Here is a 24,223-nt window from a genome sequence, read left to right on the forward strand (position 1 = left end):
CCTTGGTGCCTTGGCCGCATCCCACAGAGTTTGGTAGGATGTCTCATCATTGTCATTTTCTTCAATGAAATTATTCTATGATTCCTTCTTTGACAAATTGGTTTTGGAGAATCATATTATTTAATTTCCAATTAGCTTTTGATTTTCCTGTCCAGGTGCCCTTACTAATTATTATTTTTATTGCATTATGATCTGAGAAGGTTACATTTATTATTTCTGCTCGTTTGCATTGGTTTGCAATGATTCTATGCCCTATAACATGGTCAATCTTTGTGAATGTGCCATGTGCAGCTGAAAAGAAGGTGTATTCCTTTTTGTCCCTATTTATTTTTCTCCACATATCAATTAAATTTAATTTTTCTAGGACTTCATTCACCTCTCTTACCTCTTTATTCTTTATTTTTCGGTTTGATTTATCTAGATCTGAAAGAGGAATATTTAGATCTCCCACTAGTATGGTTTTACTATCTATTTCCTTCTTGAGCTCTGCCAGTTTCTCCTTTATGAATTTGGATGCTATGCCACTTGGTGCATACATATTGAGCAGTGTTATTTCCTCATTGTTTATACTGCCTTTAATCAGGATGTATTGACCTTCCCTGTCTTTTTTAATCATATCTATTTTTACTTTGGCTTTGTCAGAAATCATAATAGCCACTCCTGCCTTATTTTTCTCATTTGATGCCCAAAAGATTTTGCTCAAGCCCTGAACCTTAAACTTGTGTATGTCCACCTGCCTCATATATGTTTCTTGTAGACAACATATGGTAGGTTTTTGGTTTCTAATCCACTCTGCTATTTGCTTCCGTTTTATGGGCAAGTTCATCCCATTCACATTCAGAGTTATAATCATCAGTTGTGCATTTGCTAACATTTTCAGATCCTCCCCTATTCCTACCCCCTTTTTCTTATACTGTTTCCTTTTAAACCAGTGGTTTGCTATTAAGCCTCTATCCCTTATCCCCTCCCTTGATTAACTTCCCTTTCTACCCCCTTCCTTATTTCCCCCCCTTTTTGTTTTTAAAGGCCTGTTGAATTCCCTCCCCCTTCTTCTCCCCTCCCTTTTTTTGACCTCCCCACTCCCCTGTTTCCCTTGGTTTATCCCTTCTGACTTTCTCAGAAGGGTTAGATAAGAGTTTTATGTCCCAATGGATAGTATAGCTACTCTTCCCTCTCTGGTTTTTCTGGAAGACCAATTATTTTCAAATTGTCTCTTCTAGACCGGTTTTCTTCGTCTGTCACTCTCTCATTGAGATATTTCATGTTTCCTTCTAGTTTTTCAGTCTTTTGACTTTGTTTTATTTGTTCTTGTTGTCTTGAGAGATCATTAGCTTCTAATTGCTCAATTCTAGCCTTTAGGGACTGGTTTTCGGCTCTAAACTTTTCGTTTTCAGCTATGATCTTTTCAATCTGGTCATTTCTGGTGTTCAATTTGCTTATCAGTTCATTTGATTTCTGAGCCTCACTTTCCAATTGCAAGATTCTACCTTTTAAAACTGTTATTTTCTTGCCAGATCTCTTCCATCTTCTTCAAAATCTCAGTTTTAAACTCTTCCATAGCTTGTCACCAGTTTTCCTTATTTGAGGAGGGTCCGGATGTTTGTTTGTTCTCCTCCTCTGTTTGCTCGGTTGACTAGATTTTCTCTGTGTAAAAGTTGTCGAGTGTTAAAGAGTTCTTTTTTTTGTTGTTTATCTTTCTCTTCTGAACTTCCTGAGTATGGGTAGCCATCATTAGCCCAGAAGCTTCTCAGCTTTATCCTCGCGCTCAGGGTCTGTCCGCAGTCTTTTGGCTCCTGAGGTCTGAGTTCTGGTTTTTTCCAAGGTCAATCCCCCTGGCGGACCCTCTTGCTTGATCCTCTGCTGGAGTTTCCTTTACAAGTCTCAGGGCGCTGCTTCCACAGTCGTATACCCGTCTGTACTGGTTCCCCACTCAGGGTTTCAGAGCTTTAGCTCGCGGCTATGTCTGCCTCCTCCCACTCCTCCGCCCGGGCCTGCACTCTGAGCCCGTGCTCAGAGTTCGCGTGCATTCTTTGGCTTTTTGGGGTCCCAAATCTTGCTGCTCTCAGGAACAGGCCCTGGAGCTGCCAATGACTCGATGGGTGCCCCAAACTTGCTCTATTTCTTTTTAGCTGGCTTCAGCGCTATAGGTGTTGTGTGTGGAGGGGGTGGGGGTAGAGTGGTTGCTCAGCCCGCTATTTAGTGAGAGCTATTTCACCCCTTGATAGCATGGAAATGCCTCGATTCCACGTACCTTCCACGCTGTGCCCTGTTGTGGGGTTCCTCTGTTCGTCTGGACTTGTTTTTATGTCCCCTTTAGGAGTCTTGTGTGTTTCGGTCAGGAGAGGTTAAGAGCTGCTTTTTACTCTGCTGCCATCTTAACCCGGCCTCAATTTCCTTTCTTTTATCATGATATATCTAAGGTAGAGTCATCACTCCCCCCACACCCTAAGTTTTTCTTTTGTTTCCACCCAAGCTAATTACTCCCTGCTAGTAAGGATCAGATCCAGTTCAGAATTTCTCCTTCTTGGATCCTCTGCCTATTAGAGGATGAAATGATCACTAAAACAAATACAGAAGTCATTAGCTGCTCTGTTTTTAGCACAAATCAAGAACTCCAGCAGATGTCATATCCCCATCCTATTATACCAAGACTCTGTGTCAGGCTGTGATCTGTTTTTTAAAATTCAACTATTTCTTCTTTCTTTGTTCAGATGGTCCAACTCAAAATCATTTTGAATTCTCCATGCAGTGACCTTCACCTAAATACTCTCTCATCACGCTCCCTTGCTCTCGTTTCTGTATTTCTTCACATGATTGTGCCTTCTTAACATGTAGTGCTTGCCTCCCCTTGCCCCACATTTCTTTTGAATAAAGTTTACCCATACTAAGCCAAGAGCCAGTCGTGATTTTCATCCCACCAAGTTTCAGTGATATCTTTGACGTCAGATTTGTCTCTCAGCATCAGGGCCTTGAATTCCTCTTGCTTTTCCTTAAACTCTGGCCCTGAATCCGAATCTCATTTTCAGACACTACCTTCATAGCCAACTATTCACTTCCCAAATTAATTTTTCTATTCTGCATCTCTTGCCCTCAATGGAGAGCAATAAAGACAAACTCAAACTGCAAACTGATAGTGCTGTTTCTTTCCTAAGACTTCATCATTGTGGGCAATATTATCTTTTGCTCATTCTGGCAGTGTCATATGTGTCCATATGAATCATCAGCAATGGATGGTTGTTACCCATTTTGATAAGTTTTAGGAGGTTGCACCCTAGAAAAACAGCAAACTATGCTATTACTAATATTAAGCTAACAAATAAGTTACACCTTAGGACCCCTGAACAGGGAATCAGCTCCTCCTTCTCTTCTCTATTTCCTTTGACCCATCCTGGATAATCTCTGACTCTCTGTCTCCTCTCTTCTCTTTTTCTTTATTTTCTTTTTCTTCCCTCCCTTTTTCTTACCTCCCCTCCCCTCCCCTCCCCTCCCTTTCCTCTTCTCTNATGCCTGAAAGCAACAGAAATAAAGGAAATGATGAAGGAATAGTTAAATCTTCCTTTGGTAGATTTTGTAGTTTATAGCTTCTCCTATCAGGTTGGGTTTTCCCTTTCCTCTTCTCTTCTCTTCTCTTCTCTTCTCTTCTCTTCTCTTCTCTTCTCTTCTCTTCTCTTCTCTTCTCTTCTCTTCTCTTCTCTTCTCTTCCCTTTTCTCTTGTCCCTCCTCCCCTTCTCTCTCTCATTCTCTCTCTGTCTGTCTCTGTCTGTCTGTCTATCTATCTGTCTCTCTCTCTCTCTCTCGCTCTCTCCCCACTATAGCTTTCCTCTTTCTCCTCCTCTTCTCTATCCCCTACCCCCTTAGGTGATGCAGAGAGGTGGACTTAGCATGACAGTTTGAATCCTGTCACAGACACTTCTTTGCTGTGTGACCCTGGGCAAGTCACTTAAGCTCTCATGGCCTCAGTTTCTTCATCTGCAAAATGGGAGTGATAACCCCAACTCTCTCATAGGGCTGTTTTGAGGATGGAATGAAATAAAACATTTAAAGCACTTTGCAAACCTTAAAAGTTCTATATAAGTGCTTGGTATTATTTTTTTTCTCCCTCCTTAGTCTACCTTTTTACATTCTACATCTTAATCCCTTTAAATCCTGCCTAACTGTCCTTGATCTTTTTTTTTATTATTTTGACCAGATAGTAGAATATGAACCTAATATGTATGTTTGAAGATTGTTCACCTGAAGATTCTACAATAAAGGGTCCTGTGACAGCAGCGAATTTGGGGTAGAGAGGATCCATTCTAGAAAAAAATCAAAGGAAGTGAAAGATATAAATTCATTTACATACCTTCAAGTGTCCAATAGGTTCCTAGAGCCTTCCCTAGAGAGAGTCTTTGGTTGAACTGAAACTATACTTAGAACCCAGGAAGACATTGACCAGAGACATGATTTGGCTCATTGAGGTTTCCAGACAGGGCCACAATTCTGATCCTGATCCACAGTCTGGTTTCTCTAGCCTGCCAGGACTCCCATCAGCCAAGGATAGGAATTGGCTTCCAAAAATGGCCCAACTGCCACTAAAGGCAAAATACTCGAGTCCAAACACAGAAATCCATTCACATATTGCAGCAGAGAAACCATAATTTTTAAGAATTTTTTTAATCCAAATGAGAAATTCACATTCAAATTCACTTGGGAATCAATGACAATAGCCAAAAGAAAGCCTGGAGAGGATTCCTAGTGCCTTTGAAGTCCTGGGCAAGGAACTGCAAAACTTGGGGGCCTGCGCTTTTCACCTCTTTTTTTACTGTAAGGTTGGAATATTAAAAAGGAAAAGAGTCAATGGAAAGTGAAGAGCTGACTGTATTGGTGGTATCAGAGAATATAGGATGTGGTTTTCTGGACCAGGACTTGTAAGTGACTGAAAATTAAAGATAAGAATGGATGATACTTCATGAGAACTGGAAGGCCATGTTTGGTTGGAGACTGACCCGTTCAGTAGGCTTTTTTAAGCTGAGAAATGAAGGTGGGGAGAGAAAACTTCAAAGTTATAACTTCAAAATTAGGGGCCGTGGAGGATATCAGTTTTTCATGGAAAGAAGGAGAGCAGAGTAGATGTGCCTAGAAATTCACAGGAGGAAATATTGGGAAGTTCTAGGGAGGTACACACACACACACACACACACACACACACACACACACACACACGCACGCACGCACATACACACACACGCACATACACACACACACACACACACACACACGCGCGCGCACTCCTTTCATTTTGGAATCAATACTGTGTATTGGTTCCAAGGTAGAAGAGCAATAAGGGCTAGACAATGGGGGTTAAGTGACTTACCCAGGGTCACACAGCTAGGAAGAATCGGAATCCAGATTTGAAACCAGAACCTTCCAAATCTAGGTCTGGCTCTCAATCCAGCCATCTAGCTGTCCTAATGTGATGTCTTTTTATTTCAGTAATCAAGAAACCATGATCTTGTCACTGAGTTCTCCCTTTCAACTGAGGCCAATTCCGAGCCCTCTGCAGGTCAGTAGAGTCTTCAGTGAATGTTGCTCCCACCCTTATCACAACACCCTCATCTCCACCTCTTGCAGGTATCCTGGAATTGAGTCTCTCTAAACCTGAGCAGGCTGGTCTACGGATGGCCTTTCAGAAGCCAGGCTGACTCTCCATCCCATTGTCGAAGCACTAGAGGAGAACTCCGATGGAAGCACAAGACAGGACATTTGGGGGAGAACCATAACTCCTCCTGGGGCAGCCAGGCGTCTGGGGCTGGACCTGGGGCCAAGAAGACTTAGACAATCACCAGCTGAGGGACCCTGGGCAAATCTCCTAACCTTGCAATATCAATTTCTTTAACTGTAAAATGGGGATAACAATAGCAACTGCCTCACAGGGTTATTGTGAGAATTAAAAGATCTATTTTAAGTGCTTTACAAATCTTAAGATATCCTATACATAGAAGCTGTGTTTATTATTTAAAATAATAGAAAAGGATATCCTTGGGCAATGGGATCGATGGAAATGGTCCTCCTGAAAGTGCAGAGGCTCCTTCCTACTCCTTTAGATCTGCATCCTTCTCTGCTGGGCAGCCAGGTGACACAGTGGTGGATCCTAGAGTTAGGAAAACTCATCTTGAGTTCAAATCTGACCTCAAATGCATACTAGCTGAGTGACCTTGGGTAAGTCACAGGTTTTAACCCTGCTAACCTCAGTTTCCTCATCTGTAAAATGAGCCGAAGAAGGAAATGGCAAACCACTCCAAAATCTTTGCCAAGAAAATCCCAGATGAGGTCATGACGAGTTGGATAGACTCTCTCGTCTTGTCGCTGTCCAAGCCTCCCTCTGCTCCTGGGGGAGGGAACGTTCTCGTCCCCTCTTAATAAGGAGGGTCTAGAGATCCAGCTAATAACGAATCCTCTCCAAAATAGCCCAGCCGTCAGTGGGGGAAACAATCACCATTCACCTCAAATGATTTGCTCTCCGGGTGCCGCTTTAATTATTGTTAAACCAGGGACTGAAGTTTAAAATATGGGTCAGTGAGTCAAGTTCGGAAAGCGCCACCCTCTTGGATTTGCCAACCATTTTTGCTCCTGAGATCGCCACCAGCATTTGCTTCCCTTTTTAGATCCCATCTGTGACGGATAAAAAAGAATAGTGGATGGAGCCCTAGATTTGGAATCATAGCATCTCAGTTCAAACCCTGGCTTTCTACTGCCTTCGCTGTGAGCCCTTGAGCAAATTGCTTTACCTCTCTGACCTTAGTTTTCCCATCTGTAAAATGATGAAAAACTTTGATCACATGCACTTATGATAGTGACTGAGAATTTTCAGGGACATTTTATTTCAGTCTCTCTCTTGGTGTACATATAATACATTTGGGTATAAATATACTTCTCTATCTATACACACATATCTATGTTGTAAATAAATATAAAATATCTAGCTATTTACCTACATATCAATATCTGTACGTGTGGTATACTATATCTAATATGTATTATCTAAGATATACCTAATGGATGACATATTTATTGTCTATGTACTTATATGTAGAGAACTATGTGTATGTGTGTAATTTATATGTGCATATATATATAGAGAGAGAGAGGGAGAGAAAGAGGGGGAAGGAAAGAGAGATGGAGGGACAGAGGGAGGGAGAGGGGAGGAAAGAGGGAGGGGAAGAGACAGAGACAGAGAGAGGAAGGGAGGGATGGACAGGCGCAGAGACAGGGAGAGGGAGAAAAAGAGGGAGAGAGATATGGAGGGAAGAGGAGGGAGAGAGAGAGTGAGGAGAGAGACAGACAGACAGGAATATAATCTAGAGAGATAAAGAGGGAGAAAAGGGGAGGAAATGGGAGATGTGCTTTTTTCCTCTTATTAGAATATAAGTTTACTGAAGGGATTATTTCATTCTTTGCACTTAGGTTCCCAGTGCCCTAGAACAGGGCTTAGCACATACTAGATGCTTACTAATAATCAATCAATACTTGACTGATTTTACCTAATCACTTCCTTTTAGCTGCTTTTTTCACAGAATAGAATAGTTTTCTTCTCTTTAATAGTCCTCAACAGCTATTATAGGCCTCTTTATCCTCCAGCCTGAGTTCCTCATTTCTTCCATTCATTCTCAACTAGGTGGTTCAGGGGATAGAATCCCAGGCCTGGAGTCAGGAATAACTAAATTCAAATCCAGCCTCAGACTCTTATTAGCTGTGTGACTCTGGGCAAGTCACCTAAACTCTGTCTCATTTCCTTAACTATAAAATAGGAATGAGAAAAGCACCTACCTCAAAGAGTCGTGAGGATTAAATGACAATGCTTGTAAAGCATATATAAATACTATAGAAGTCCCTATTCCCTTTTCTTCTTTACCAGAAGGAAACCTAGTAAAAACTGTATCCTATGAACATTAGAATTCACATTATTCCTGTGGCAAAGTTATCGTGAGAACCATTACAGTACCAGTGAGTCTACCTACCACATACAAGGCGTGGGAGGCACACCGCATATTTCACAGAACCTAAGAATTCGACTAGACTTCAGAGGACAGTTGCTCAACCTATAACTGAACAAGGATCTCTTCTTACAATATGAAACAGCAGCAGTCCAGTCTCTGCTTAAAGATGTGGGAGGCAGGGTGGGAGAGGGAACCCAAACCTTCCTAAAATAGTCCATTCCACCCTGTTTTGGAAAGCTCTAAACACTAAGATTTTTACTTCAAGCTTCAAGTTACTTTCACCAGTTGCTTCTGGTTCATTCTTCTGTAACTAAGCAACCCAAACCCAATACCAAATTCAAAGACTTCTGTACCATTCATTGACAGAGGAGTAGGCTGCCTCAGGAGCTGATCACTTCCCTCTCCCTGGAGGTCCTGAAGCAAAAGCTCTGGATGGCCAGTTGTTGCATCTGATGCTGAGAACATTTTTATTCTGGACTGGATGACTTCTAAGGTCCCTTCTAGCTCTGAAATTCTGTGATTCTACTTCTCTTCTTCTCTAAATTTTACCCTCCTCCAGACTATCCATCTTCAGTTCCTTTCCTGTATGCTTGTACAACACGTCCTCCAGTCCTAGCCATATGCTGGCTACTCTCTTCCATTCCAGAGCTGACCCACAGTGTAGTAACAGAAGAGAAACGAAGAAATGTCTCCGAGTCTCCTGTGACATCCTTGAAGAGAAATTCATAAAGGATGGCTGCAAGACAGCAACAGGCTTAAAACGGAGCATCTCAGTGGACTATGAGTTACCTGATTCCTCCTTAGGCAAACTGTCTTATGTTTTGAGGATTTCCCATGTGTCCAATCTCCCTTCTTCTCCTTCCATTTCCCATAGCACAGCCTCAAAGAAGAGGGTGCTTCCTTTAGACACATATATACATGGTCTTTTATATATAGATGTCAACAAATAATGTTAAGAAACACAAACCTTCACAGAAACTGATGGAAAGAATTATGTGTTTAGTTCACCAGCCCAGGTTCTTTTGCTCAATCTGGCCAAACTTCCTAGGCAAATAGACTATTTACTTGGAAAGTTGGAAGAATAATACTTTAAAAACAATCCATCCTCAGATTCCCTACCCACCCACCTCATCCCAGAAAAGTGACATGACAGGAAACTACAGAGGTTGAAATACATTGGATTTATTTCTTTCTAAAGTTTGTACATATACATATATCATATACATATTTTAAATCCTTCACTAGTTTGCATGATTTCTATTACATAAAAATCATTTGAATGCAATAAACTTTGTCGTCATAAAGCGACAAATTATCCTCAACCTATAAAAACACAGAGGAACAGTTCTAATCATAAACATTTACACAATAGAGAAATGTACTCCATATATCACAGCTTCTATACATGTCAGGTAACTCACTGTCTACATACATTTAAGTTTACTTTAACAACAATGAGCGAGGGCAATATTTATATACAGCTATCTTAATGAAAAATAAAGCAATTGTAAAATGTAAACTTAATTTTCAAAATATTCTTTAAACACTTTCACCATATCTGCACTAATCCTTGAGTCAAAATAGGACCATCATATGAATGCCTTAATTTACTAGGAAATGGCCTTTCCTATACCGGGTGGGTGGCGTTGGCAGGCAGGACATGGTGTGGTATCCCTAGTTTAGTTGAGTTTGAGGATGCTTCTACAACAGACCGCTGCTTCGCTGCTAATTACACTCACCATTTGCTGGGGACATATGGCACTGGGGGCTGAGATGAAATTGAAATATTGGGTGGAGAAAATTTTGAAGATGGAAGGGGATTAGCCACCTCTCTCAACTTGAGATAAAGATTATTTCTAAAACTCTGCTTTGTCTCACCAATTCTCTGGGAAAACACGTTGCATTGCTTTGCTGGCTACTTTTGAGTCACAAAGAATGTAATCCAATTAACAACACGGAAAAATTAATTTTTTTTAAAGTTTCATTAAAAGAAAATTCTGCCTAAACCACAGCACAAGTTTTATGCTGTGGATGGAGGTTCTCAGCTTGCGTCATTGCTGGAACTCTCAACTACTGTTCTAGAAAGAGATTTCTAAAACAGGAGGCAGAAAAAAGCTGCTTGTTGGTGATGGAGGGTGCCAGCCTTACTCTGAACTTCTCTTCTGGACTGAGCAACACTGATGAGCACAAGAGTGTTTTAAAGGGCTCTCTGGTACTACCCAAGGAAATGAAATATCAATTGGGTCTTTTCCTATTTCATTTCCAGAATGCCCAATGGCAAAAAGAACTCCGCTATGTCATTTCATGTGCATCGTGATTTTGAGATGACTGGATTCCACTGACACTTGACCTTGGCCAACTAAACTGGAGAATGCCTTTCAATGAGTGCCTCACACTCTCGCAGCTGGTGCCCGGCTGAATTCCCAAGGTAGAGGAATCAGCTTTGGAAACCCTCACGTGTTGCTCAGTGAAGGAGCTCAGAATTAAAGGACAAGATGAGGGGCAGCGACCTCCATGGTTGCAGTCTGATACACCTTATTATAGGCTCAAAGCTCTTAGGGCATACGGGGCTAAAGAGGAGAGGAACATCCCACATTATGGCAGTCTTCATGGGAGATGACTCCAGTTTTACTCCTCAGAAATGAAACCACCACCCAGAAGGCTCAGGAGCTGGTGTGGAAATTAAAAAGGAAAAGCTAAACTTCAAAATTCTCTCCACAAAATAACATTTTTAGGAACTGAAGCTGAGTGTTTATTTATGGAAATTATTTAGAATTTATCATCTACCCTGCAAAGGAAAGTGTACCTTCATTAATGTCCTTCCCAACATCCATTTTCATTTTTATCATTGACCAAAAAAAAGTGCATTTTTTTTTCCTATGAATGCCCAACTGCTTTTCAGTATGATCATTACTTTTGCAGCTCTGAGTTGAAAGAGGGCATGGATAAACTAACCTTTTATTTTTCTGGAGCAGATTCTTCTCTCCCTTCCCTGCATGTTCGCTCTTTGCCCCAAAAGGGGCTTGGTCACAACAGTACTTCCTTCCCAGGAAAGAGGTCTTCCAGAACTTTTCTTGGCTGCCATGAGATACTGGTGAGCTTTGTTCATGCATTATCTAAAGCTCTAACCTAGTGGTACCATATGAAAGGATCTGTCTGGTGTACACGCATAGTTATTGATCAGTAAAAAGTGCAAGTCAAAATATAAGAGCTCAAATAACTACTAAACCCTGGATAAAGATTTTTATGTTTTAGTTCTTGGACCCTTGATCATCAACTGTTTTGAACACTATGATCTGAACCTTAAGAAGTTGGGTTTGCATAATTCAGACCATTCGCAGTGTGTGTGTGTGTGTGTGTGTGTGTGTGTGTGTGCGCACAGGTGTATGTCTGCTGGAGGTCCCAAATATGTGTAAACATTTTTTTCTATACTCTAAGTATGTGGAAAACTGATGCCTCACCTCTCTAGGGCAAGGAACTTGGAATTATAACTAGAATATATAAGCCAAATGGGAGAAACTTCAATTCACCCACACTTTAGTTTGGTCAGTTCTTGTTTCTTTAGATTTAAAGATTCCAATTTTCCTAACAGAAATTTTAAAAACCAACTTAGAGAATTCACATGTCTACATAGTGGTTACTTGGCTTAAAAAAACAACAACCCCAAAACAAATAAACCAAAAAAAAAAACAAAAAAAAAAACCCTTCATGGCTTTTTCAAGAGTCCTCTCATTTTAAAGGCTTTAAGGCATAAAAGAGAAACATCTCCACTAACTCCTCCTCCTTTTATGTCATTTGTGAACTGGGATGTTTATATAAATCTCTATATTTCCAAAAATGAAACCTATCCATGCAGAACTGGGACTCTGCTAACTGGCCACAGAGCCAGTCTACTTAAATTTAAAAATGAAAGAAGAAAACATAACAAATTGGAAAAAAAAAAAAAGGTTGAGACTACAGAGTGAATACAAACAAACAAAACAGCTGACATACTGCCTCTGTTCAGAGCTGTGAAATTATTCTGCCCTTCTAGCCTCTACTTCTCAGAAACAGAAGCAAAGAACTTGGGGCAGTGTGTCTGAAAACAAGCCTGACATTGCATTCAAACCATATGCGCGCACACACACACACACACACACACTCACTCACACACACTCTCTCACTCTCAGTCACTGCTTTAAAAACACCCAACATGCTAGTTAATAGATCTGAGTCTCTGGTTATATATTTCTACACTATAAGACAGGCAATAAGCTTAAACAACTAAGGCAGTGGCTCATCTTTGGGGAGAGGCAGAAAAACAGTGATACTGAAGTACAAAAATATTCGCTATTTAACTGACTCCATAGCCTGTTCTAAAATGTTACAATATTTTCATGGAGATGTTCTAATTTATAGAGTTTTGAATTGAAGAACATCGCGGTCCAGCCTTGGGAAGATCCCAGCCAGCAAGGTGCCACGTTTGTGATATTTTACATTTCAGAGGGTCAGGAGAAGCACTAAGCTTCTCAGCTATGAAATATACACAAATATATAAATGACATTGTCAGCCTCTCTAGCATTCCTAAAAATCTCTGTTCTCCTGGACTAATTACGGCAATAAAGAAGGTGTGCTTTAATTGATCACACATTGTAATAAGCCCAAGTCAAAACTATCTACTTCATCTGATATCTATTTTTTCCCTTTTTTTTTTTTAAATTTTGGCAACTATTCAAGACTAGACAGGCTGCCTCCTGTTTTTCTTTTCATTTATTCCCCTGTACTTTCCAAACCACTATGAGCTCTCTCTTCTTGGTGTAAATATATGTATATATAAAAGCATATATATACATATATAGAAAACTAGCTTCATGAAACTATTACTCTGTGGCTAGTCATTTTGCCCCAGAGATTTTGAAATTCAGACAGAATTTTGTAACGTATGATTTTTTCAATTAAAAAAAATCCTTTAATCAAAATATCATTAGAATTCTAGATTAATAAAACAATGCTACTATACACTCTTAATGGCTGAACTCTATATAACCAATCCTATGAGGCTTTTTAAAAGTCACACTAGTTATTGAGAAAATAAAATTTAAAATCTTTCTGATGTTTACATGTACCATATACTGATATGCAAACCACACAGTGATGCATATGCACACAAATATATTCATACACACACACATATATATACATACACACATATACTTAGTTAGAGATGGCAGATAGCCTTTTCTGTGACATGACACATTATCTGGTGTGAATCTTTATGTTACTGCAGATACATTTAAATTATCATGAATGAACCAGAGAGACTTAAGGAATCCTATCATAAGTATAGTTACATATATTGTAATACTATCTTACTGTTGCATTCAAGTCTACAATCTGTCATGCAGGTTCAAGTATTTACTGAAATTCTCTCCAAGGAAGACCAACTCCCAGCATGCAATGGGCCAGAGTGCTATCCTAAGAAGATCATCCAAATAGGTCATGGAGACTATAGGTATAGGAAGACCTAAAAATTCACTAGTGAGAGAGAGATTGAAGAGAGAGAGAGAAGAGATGAATGGAAGAGAGAGAGAGAAAGAGATTGAAGAGAGGTTGAAGAAGGTATCTGGGAGCTGGGAAGGAATCAAAAAGCTGCTCTTTGTTGCTTTTTTCTCATTTTTGTACATCAGCAGTCAGGCCCCTCAAAGGCCCTTCTGTCGATGTGCTGGTGTCTGACTTTAAAAAGTGAGAGGAAAGGGAATCACAAAATCTTGGGCAGGTAAGCGGTTTGGGTCCGTCTTAAGAAAAGCAGGTTATTTCAGAGCAAGGTTTATAAGCGAGGGGGCTTGTTTAGCTGTAGTACAAACTTGGGGTGATTTCCTGCTCAAGTGACTTGGAATCTCATGCAGGGAAAGGAGGAACTATTTAAGTCCAATATAGCACCACTAAGAACAAACTTTATTTTTGATTACTATAAGGAATCACTTCTGTGCTCTCCTTATAGTAGCTTTTAGAGGTTGAGAAATATTCCTGGCATTTGAAGACTAAATTGACTAACTCATTGCCCAACTTAAAAGAAAAGTGGTATGTACTTTACCAAGGTCCCAGGCTACTGGTTTAAGTCAGGACCAAAGTAGTTTCAAAGTGGAAACAAAACTATACCTCTTTTAGACCTTGTTCTTGGCAATCCAGTATAATGAGGATTTCGGTGGTGTTTTAAAAAAGAAAGAAAAAAAAAAACAACAAATGGCTAAAGGAATTTTTTTTTTTTTAATGAGCAAATTGAATCCCTAGACTTGGCAGTAAGGTAATTTTTTTTCAAGGTGCATCTTTGAACCTCTCACCTAAGCCAAAAAAGGAAAAGTCAGAGAAGGTGGAGCTGGTTGCTCATAGGTGAGTGTCCTGTGAATTATTCCACAGGCACCACCCAATTGGTGTTTGCTCCCAGAGCAAAACCTGAGCATCATTTCATTGGCATAGTAATGAGGGGCCCCTTTCTTATCAGGCTCCTATTTCTACCTAGTACCTTCCCCTACTCCCTAAACGCAGGGAGGCACATTGAATATAACATTGGTCCAACCAAATGAGTCCCACCTAAGAGGTTGGCCGGCCTTTGCTTTATCCACTCAGGAGAGGCCAGATTCTCCATTTATAATTGTTTCCCTCAGGTTGTTCCTGAGAAGTCCTGAGCCTTCTGGATTGATTGTCCAGAGATTAGATAGCCCAAGAACTGTGATAATTAAAGAACTCTAAGGATAGTGCTACTGACCATATACTGGGTCAATCAGTTTCATCGATGCTGGATAGTACCAGAAGCTAAATCCTTGACCACCTACTGACTGACCTTCACCACTTTCAGAGCCTGAGAGAATCAGAGTGCTCCTTTTGAGATGGCACTAGTTCATTGATAAGTATTCATAATGGCAAAAGAAAATACTAAAATATATCATGCATTATTTTGTCACTCCAGGTGTATCCCACCTGTTGGAATGAAGATACAAGAACATGGAAAGAAATACTGTGTGGCTTGTAAGGTGAGTTTGTTTTTTAAACACAAAATCCCAGGAAGATCTATGAGCTGGGGTCGAAATACCTCAATTCCCAATAAAACATTCCTATAGAACTCTGCATGTTAGGTAGGAACCCTAACTCTGAAGTTCTTCATTTAAAAAAAAAGGAAACATTTATGTTGGTCAGATTCAGCAACAAGACTATTAAACAGTGACAAACTAATATCAACTTTCTTCTAATTCAAAGCAAGGTGGATCAATTTTAAGTCAAGGGTTATCAGAGGTCTGCCACAGATCAGAGGAACTCAGGCCCATCTGGATGCCTTCAGCTCCTGGAAGGTGAGGTAGGGGGCTGAGAAGCCATGGGGAGGGGTTTATGAAGGAAGTACCTCATCAAAAAAGGAAAAAGAGTTCCTCTGTACCGTGAAATAAAGCAGCAGGGAGAAAGAAGCTCTGGAAGAACCTTGTCTCATCTTCCTTGGCTAGATGCCATAAGAAAGAGACTTCCATGAGTGAAAACCAGTGCTGTAGTTCCTTTAAGGTTCTGAGCTAGTCTTACTATAACTCTGTGAAGATTGTTTCCTATAGAATCAGATGTGACTAGGACTAACCAGGGGTTCGAAGAAGGAAGGGAGCTCCTAGCCCAACAACTGATGATGGACTGACATTGCAAGTGATGACCCTGGGTCACAACAGCAATTTCTGTATTCATTATTTCTAAAATAAACTTACATAAACATAGTACACAGCAGCTTAAATATATAAAGGTATGTCTTTCTAATCCAGATGAATAATTCATCAGTATAATCAGAAGTTAAAAAAAAAGGCTTCCATGAAGAAGGCAATAGAAATAATGCCTTATTCATGCTGAGGCTAGCCAAATAGTTCTAGGATTAGTCTAAATACCAGTAATACTGTAGGCAAGGTACCATTTAATGTGTATCATATGTTGTAAGCAAAATGCACGCAAACACACAATATACAGAGACACCCACATTGAATACGTACATACATTGAAGCAACAAGCAGAGCAATTATTTGAGTTCAGATACTCAGACTGACATGATGTAGCACTGTCCAAGTACTTCTTTCTGACATGTTAAGCTTAGGATAAATACATAAGCAGACAGTAGGCTAGAAATTCAAATGGGAAGAGTGTTTAGAAGGGGAGGAACTTCCTATTTCATGAGGTGTAGGGAGGCTTATAGATTCAGACAGCAGTTACAGAGAGGAAGATACTTTGGGCCACACACCACGAAAAAATCCAACCTTGTTTTTGCTCAGTTTCTGGAGTTTTGGGGAAAATGTGGTCCGTTTTAGTAAGATGGTCAGTTATAGGGCTTTTGTCAAAAGCCTGACCTATTGTCATGTGAGAAGTTATAACCTCTGAAAGATGAGATTCTCCCCCTCTTCTGTCCCTACCCCACTTCCACCCACCCTTCAGGCATCAAATAAACATTCAGTTTGTTTTCATATATGGCAGAAGTACATTTTAATAAACAGTCCACTTAAATTAAGGATTTGTAAAGTCTTAACTGCCAATTGCCACTTCAAAAAAAAGATTGTTTTGGTTTTTAAAGCTAATTCTTTCTCATTTCTTAGAACAATGCCACCCTTGCATAGCATTTAATTCTTTGGTCGAAGTACATGTGATTCAATGTAACTAAATTTCAAAGTGATTTCATTCATTTTGACTATACTGCTCAAGCAGGGTGGGGAAAGACTCCTTATTCATGGTCCGCCAAAGTCTCTCTTGCTCCCTTCTCTCTACAAGTCTCCATTTCTTGTGTATATCTTCCCCTGAATGCCAAAGGGAAGAATTTCCTTTACTAATACCCAAAGTATAGGGAAAGTGGTGTGGGCCTACAGGAGTAGTGAGCTAAGTGGTCTGGTCATCTATTTTCTATTGAAAGGACCAAAATGATGAACTGAGCAAAAAAGTGGTTGCTCATAGGCAACCACTGAATTTCCAGCAGCCACTGATCTAGATTTCATTATATATTTTTGGAGGGTTATTAAGACCAGGGCACCATTGCAGACGCTTTGAGAACTGTCTATTTTATAAAGTTGTTTTCCTTGTTTTGTTCATTTCTTTGCATAAACCTAAGAAAATAAAGAGGAATTTGCAACAATATTTTGTTGGACATGGGGGCAAGGAATACCTCCCTCCTGCCTCCATGTTCACACAGCCAAGAAATGACCAAATATTTAACATACCCTAAGAAAGAACCCAATGTCAGTATGGAAGGCTATAACCAGACAATGTAGAATCCCAAATTCCTTCTTGGATACAGTAGGAATCATGTTCCAGTTCTCTGGATGAAAACTAGAACTACAAACATAGCTCCCCAATGGCTGATACGCCCGCCTTTCTTGGGCAAACAAAATTAACTTGGAATGAATCTTCCCTTAATCTTCCCTGACAAAATGACTTCGCTCTGCTTTCCTCCACTTCTCAATGGAACTGGTATTTCAAGTAAGCTAACATGAGTTTTCTAGGACTAACAATCCTGCAGTCTTCTCATTCTGCTTCCCTGCTCCTGGCAAGGTTCACAACTGGATAAGTGCTCAAATGCGCTCCAGGCTGCATCATGTTGGGAAATTCTCATTCCCAGTGTTAGAGCCCTTCTTCTAACTTCTAGCAGTGGTCAGTTCCACTTCTGTGACTGTGCAAGGTCTCGTTTACAAAGACTTATACTAACTCCAGACTTAGATGAACTCCAGCTAAGCTACAAGGCTCATCCAGTTAAGTCTTTCACAATGGATTACGGTTTTTTTTTCCCTTAAAGTGTAACAGCTGACTTGAGGAATACATAAAACAAGAGAGCAGTGTGCAAACAGGAGAAAAATCCAAGGGGAAGGATCACATCATTCATTGGGAAACAGCGTTCCCCTTCCCCTTGCAAAACAAGGTGCATCAGTAGTCCAATGGCAAATTCTCAAAGCAAAGGAAATAGGTAGCAAAAGGAACCCTTGGCAATATGTACAGAAAACAATAACAACAACAAAAATAGACTATAGAAAAAAGGGTTACTAATGCACCATTTAGTCACAGAATCATTTGTTGGTATTGTTTTTATGAACCACAGATTATCAGAAAGATCTTGAAAAACAATATTCTGCTGCATGACCAATGCTTCCTGTCTCCAATGGATTCTAAGTAACCTTCTGTTTAATGCTTGGTGTTTCTGGTCTGTAGTCCTTCCTCTCGGAGACATTGCGCTTGACCTTGACACTGACCGGAGAAGCCTCCTGGTTCAAGGTTGGGCTTGAGTGGGATTTCTTCAGTCCCATTCCATCACCTTCGCTGCCACCCAAGAGCTTCCTGCCTCCTTCTTTCAGGAGATTGACATACATTTCATAGCGGGATTTCTGAGGGAAGGAGAAAAAAAATGGAAAATCCACAGAAGAATAACCATTAGTATACTACACACAAACATATGTGGTTATAATCAACAGCATTTTAATGACATCAAGTTTGAATAGCCAAAGAATGCTCAATTCCACCAAATTGACAGAAATTCTTAATTGTTGATCCCAGAAAGATCACAGCTATGTATGCACAACTCTAGTATTTTTCTGGTAGCAACTAATAGGCTTTAACTTTTTCATAAGTGAAAGAGGAGAGCTGGCCTCAATGACCACTAAAGGTCTTTGATTTCTTCCAACTCTTAAGATCTCTGATCTTAATTTATTTATCCATACATTCAAAACATAATTATTGGGGGCAGTTGGGTAGCTCAGTGGATTGAGAGTCAGGTCTAGAGATGGGAGGTCCTAGGTTCAAATCCGGCCTCAGACATTTCCCAGCTGTGTGACCCTGGGCAAATTACTTGACCCCTCATTGCCCACCCTTACCACTCTTCCACCAAGGAGCCAATACACAGAAGTTAAGGATTTAAAAAAAATAATTATTATGTACTTATTTTATTTATAAAAGCACTTCATTGTAAGGAAATTCATCATTACTTTAACAACTCATTAATTACAAGAGTGTAGGAACAATAGTTCTTTAGCAAGCTTCTTTCCTTACAGGGGATTCTTCTTATAAGTAAATTCCTTATAAATATAGCGTTTCTATAGAACCTTGAACAACACAATTAATTTTCAGGCCATTTTCAAATCAAGCCATCAAGCATTTATTAAGTTCCTGCTATATGCTAGGCACCATTTTACGAGCTAGGGATATTTAAAAAAAAAAGGCAAAAACAGTCCCTAAACTTGAGCTCATGGTCTAATGGGGGAGACAACATACAAACTACTCTGCATAAGTGAGATGTAGAGAGGAAGGGGTCAACTAAGTAGCTCAGTAGTTCGAGAATCAGGCCTGGAGACAGGAGGTCCTGAGTTGAAATTGGGCATCAGACACTTCTTAGTTAAGTGGCTCTGGGCAAATCACTGAACTCCAGTTGCCTATTTTTACTGCTCTTCTGCCTTAGAACCAATACTTAGTATCAATTCCAAGATAGAAGGTAAAGGTTTTACAAAAAGTGTAGACAGGGAAAAGTGAAGATCATCTAAAAGGCAAAGGCTTAAGGAGGTCAGAAAAGGCTTTTTACAGAAGGTAGGATATTAACTAAGACTTGACAGAAGCCAGGAGGTGAACGAGGGAGAGATCCAGATATGGCAGACATCTGGTGAAAATACATGAATTTAATACATTAAATGTAAAAGATTTTGCAAACAAAACCAATGTAACCAAGATTAGAAGAGGAAAAATGGGGGGGGGGGGAATTTATAGCAAGCATTTCTGACAAGAGTCTCATTTCTCAAATATATAGAGAACTGAGTCAAATACAAGTCATTCCTCAACTGATGAATGGTCAAAGATATAAATAGGCAGCTCTCAGATGAAGAAATGAAAACTATCTTTAATCATATTTAAAAAATGCTCCAACTCACCATTAATTAGATGAATGCAAATTAAAATAACTCTGAAGTACCACTTCAAACCTATCAGACCCACCAAAGTGACAAAAAAGGGAAAATGATAAATGATGAGGAAGTGGAAAACTGGGATACTAGTACACTATTGGTAGAGCTATAAACTGATCCAACCATTCTAGAGAGCAATTTGGAATTTGGATCATGCTCAAAGGGCCATCAAAATGTGCATACCTGATTAGATCTGTATCCCAAAGAGATCAAAGACTGGGGAAAAAGACCTACTTGTACAAAAATATTTACATTAGCTTTTTGGGCTGACAGAACTGGACACTGAAGGAATGTCTATTTGAATGGCTGAGAACAAGCTGTGGTACATAATTGGGATGAAATACTATTGGGCATTAAGATGAGATGATTACAAAGAAACTTAGAAAGGCTCATGTGAAGGATGTAGAGGGAAGTGAGCAGATCCAAGAGAATGTTGTACATAGTAACAGCAATAATGTGTGATTGATAACTGTGAATGACAACAATTAAAAAAAGTTCTACCCCTAACCCTGTGGCTAAGAGGGTCATAAGAAGAACAGAGTTAGTTGTTACTTTTTGAGTACTTGAAGCATACCACGACACCAGGCAATGCCTGCAACTTTTTTTTTTTAATCATCAAATATTTATTAGTTCTGTATTCATCAAGCTAGATGTTGAAGGAAAAGACACCATCACCATAAAGTTTAGAGAAGATTTGTGCTTGTCTTGCTAGTAGAAGGATACGTGTTTTTAAATTTATTCAATTTAATGTATTATAATAAATATTTAAATTATTTAATTAGACACATGTTTAACTTATTAATTCGACAAATGTTTGGTATGAATGTACTCTGTAGAGACTACCTATGCTATATGCTCTCTATGTTGGAAGTCAGCATGGTTCAGCAGGAGAAATACTGAACTTGGGGGGGGATGACTTAACTACTAACAGCAATGCAAGGATCCAAGACAATACCAAAGTTCTCATGATAGAAAAGGCTGATAAAAGTGTCTAGACTGAAACATGGACATGTTGAATTTTAGGTGTCTTTGGGACAGATGGGTCAAGATGCCCAATATGCACTGGAGATGAGAGACTGAAGAGGTTAGGGTTAGAAAAATAGATCAGATAATTATCTACATAGAGATGATAATTGAATCCATCAGATCATTGAGGGAACAGTGCTAAGGGAAAGAGGGTCCAGAAAAAGCCCTATGGGACTATGTGTAATTGTCATTAGATTTGGCAATTAAGATCATTGTTAATAAAGAAGATAGCTAACAATTTATATAACACTTACCAAGTGCCAGTCTGTGCTAAGCACTACAATTATTATCTCATTCGACCCTCACAACAACTCTGGGAGGTAGGTACTATCACTATCCCCATTTTACAAAAGAAGAAACTGAGGCAATCAGGGGTTAAATAAATTGCTTGGGATCACCTAGCTAGTTAAGCATCTGAGGCTGGATTTGAACACAGGTCTTCCTGACTCCAGGTCCAGTGGTCTACCCACTGAGCAACCTCACTGCAATTTAAGAGTAGGCAAAATTTATGTCTGAAGCACTTAGCCACACTCTCTATCACACAGAAAAGGTTCAGAAGCAAAGAACAACTCATTTGGCAGAATGTAGAGATATTCATATGAGAAGAACTGAGGGTGATGATAGAACAGAAATCCCTGAGTTCACACAGTACCAAGAAAAGCACTAGTATTTTGCATTAGCACGAAGGCCTAATTACCATCTTATATTATTACTCACAAAAAGTTTACAATTCTTATCTCTTCAGATTCTCTCTATCCTCATGCTTACTCAACATAAGAATATATCTTCAATTTTTAAATAGGAATCAAAGGGAATATGAGTTGCTTTACCAAAATTCATTTTACAGATTACCTTGCTAGAAAATATCCTATAAGAAATGGAGTGCTTATATTTCATTTGTTTCAGTCTCCAGAAATGGGACTAAGTAATCTTAATGTCTGAGTGTAGTTTATGGGTAGCTGAAGGACATGAGCATAAGGCATTTAATTTAGAAAATCGGTGGTTGCCATTCAATAAGGGTGCTCTAACCAAAATTTTTGGATGGTTTGAAAAGGAGAACAGAAGAAAAAGGTAGGATAGGGTTCGTTTTCTCTCCAAGATCCTGGAGAAACTGGTAAAATAAGGAAAGAGAACCACCTCCAAAAAAATCTACCTTAAAAATGCATGAAGGAGAAAAATAGAAACCTTTTCCATCTCACTCTACACCTTTGGCTCCAAGGTTTCAGAGCCAAATATATTACTGTCAATCAATAAACAAAAGGCACAAAACATTCAGGGGTGAGGTAGAGTAGGAGAGGGAGCAGAAGAAAGCCTTGGAGCTACCTGATTAAAAGAAAAAGGATAAAAATGAGGACCAGGAAGAAGGGTTAGGTCATCATAAAATGTACTCAAAATAGGAAATCTACTTGGCTTTGTTGTATTCATTTGCAAGCTTTAAATGGAGGTATTGTATGCTCTGTGAGTTATAAAGAAGGCCTGTGACAAACAGAGGCAACCAGACCCTGCCATGTGTTGTTTAGACTAAAGCCCACATTGCCTCTAACACACAATTAAGCTGAGGGAAAGATCGATCTCTTTTTAACATTGGCAGACCCATAAGGGATTCGGGCCATGTTTTCCAGGGGGCTACAGATTCATTCAAATCTATAATGCCTGCACACTACATCTCAAAATTCCAGGAGAGCAGGTAAAAAAACTGGCCCCTACAGCAGACCATTTCAGCAAAAGAACTGAGAAGGAAGAGCATTGACTAGGAGTTCTCCTCATTATTTTCCATTGGCCTCATTTGAGGATTAGTAGATAAAGTAGAAACATCTTTTTCTGACTTAATCAAGACAGGTTTGGAATGGAATCTTTCTCCTTCACCAGATCAATGGCAGAGTTCAAGAATTAAAATTTAGTTGTGTAAAAGATAACTTAGTTAAGTTGTTTTAATTAGGATGTAGTCACTGTTTATTAATATTTTATATGTGTATAACTTCTGCATGTAATCTTAGATGACCAATAGTATAAGAAATTGTAATTAAAGTATAATGACAAAGAATAACCCCAATTATTAATTAACTGAATAACTGTATGTGAGACTCAGTAATCAATAGTCATACTGTGAATAAAAAATGCCTTGGCAAGATATCTTTGCCAATGGGAACTCTGTGCATACATGCAGCACATCCTGGAAAATGTCCAGATATTATGATATCTCAGTTGGCTTTGTAGCTACAAGAAGTGACCTTGGCTTTTACCACATAAGAAATTGAAAAGACCTTCTCTGGTCACCCTTTTAAGAAGAGATGTTCAGAAGACCACTCTCCTTTTTAAGGGGGGGAAATCTGTGTCATTTGACTCTAAACATACCAGTGATGTCATAAGCACTGGGGCTTTGGCCAAGCTGAGACAGGCCTGGACACAGAAATGTCAGTATGGCTCAAATAATTGCTTCTCAGGATTTATTTTTCATCCTTTACAGTTGTTCTCTCCACTTTATCTTGAATGTATCTTCTTTATATGTAGTTGTTTGAATGTTGTGTTCCCCATTAGACTGAAGGCAGAGACTACCTTTTACCTTTCTTTGTTTCCCAAGAGCCTGGTATGTAGAAACTTAATAAACAAACATTTGACTGACTAAGGTGGTAGGTAAGTGAAGGAAGAAAAAGATGGTGTATTTGTAAAATATCTTTCAAAAAGTCATGTATTTTACCTTCCATGTTTTAGTAAAAATAATAAATACTAAAAAAATTTAATAAATAAAAAAGATAGTAAAAAAGTTGTCTAATGTTCTATAAATTAACCTGAGAGTTGGGGTGATGGTCAACATTTGATGTCATGGGGAAAAAAGCACAGAAAATTCAAGTGATTTCCACAGGTAGTAAGTATCAGCCAAAATATTACATAAAGTCCAGCTGAGTTATGAATGCACCTTTTATTTGTGGCCACAGTTTTTATGACTTAATGATAAAAATAGTGAACACTGAAGAATAAGTGGCTTTACATTTTTAAAAAGAGATGTTCACACCCATTATTTCATTTGACCTCCAAAACAAGTCTGAGAGGAGGGAGGGTAGTCATTAGTAGGCCTTATGGATTGAGACTAGGCAATCCTCTCATTTTACAGTGGAGGAACCTGAGGCACAGATATAATAATTTAGAATGTCAAAAAGGAGGTGAATAAGCACTTAGGAAATGCCTACTATATGCCAGATACTGTGTTAAAAACTTTACAAATATTATCTATCTTATTTGTCTTTCATAATAACCCTAGGAGGTAGATGGTATTATTGTCCCCATTTTACAGCCAAGGA

The 24,223-nt window shown here is 39.3% G+C and overlaps 1 protein-coding gene across 1 annotated transcript in view; it reads right to left on the reverse strand.

The window, feature by feature from the left end:
- Window positions 1–18,041: 18,041 nt before the first annotated feature.
- Window positions 18,042–24,223, reverse strand: part of PSD3 (pleckstrin and Sec7 domain containing 3) — a 377,954-nt gene continuing 371,772 nt past the window's right edge. The window contains exon 14 of the mRNA XM_044659529.1: window positions 18,042–18,335. Within this exon, the coding sequence (XP_044515464.1) occupies window positions 18,120–18,335 (216 nt within the window). The 3' untranslated portion in view covers window positions 18,042–18,119. The remainder of the gene's footprint in view (window positions 18,336–24,223) is intronic.

The sequence above is a fragment of the Gracilinanus agilis genome, chromosome 2 (genome assembly GCF_016433145.1).
Source record: "Gracilinanus agilis isolate LMUSP501 chromosome 2, AgileGrace, whole genome shotgun sequence".
NCBI lineage: Eukaryota > Metazoa > Chordata > Mammalia > Didelphimorphia > Didelphidae > Gracilinanus > Gracilinanus agilis.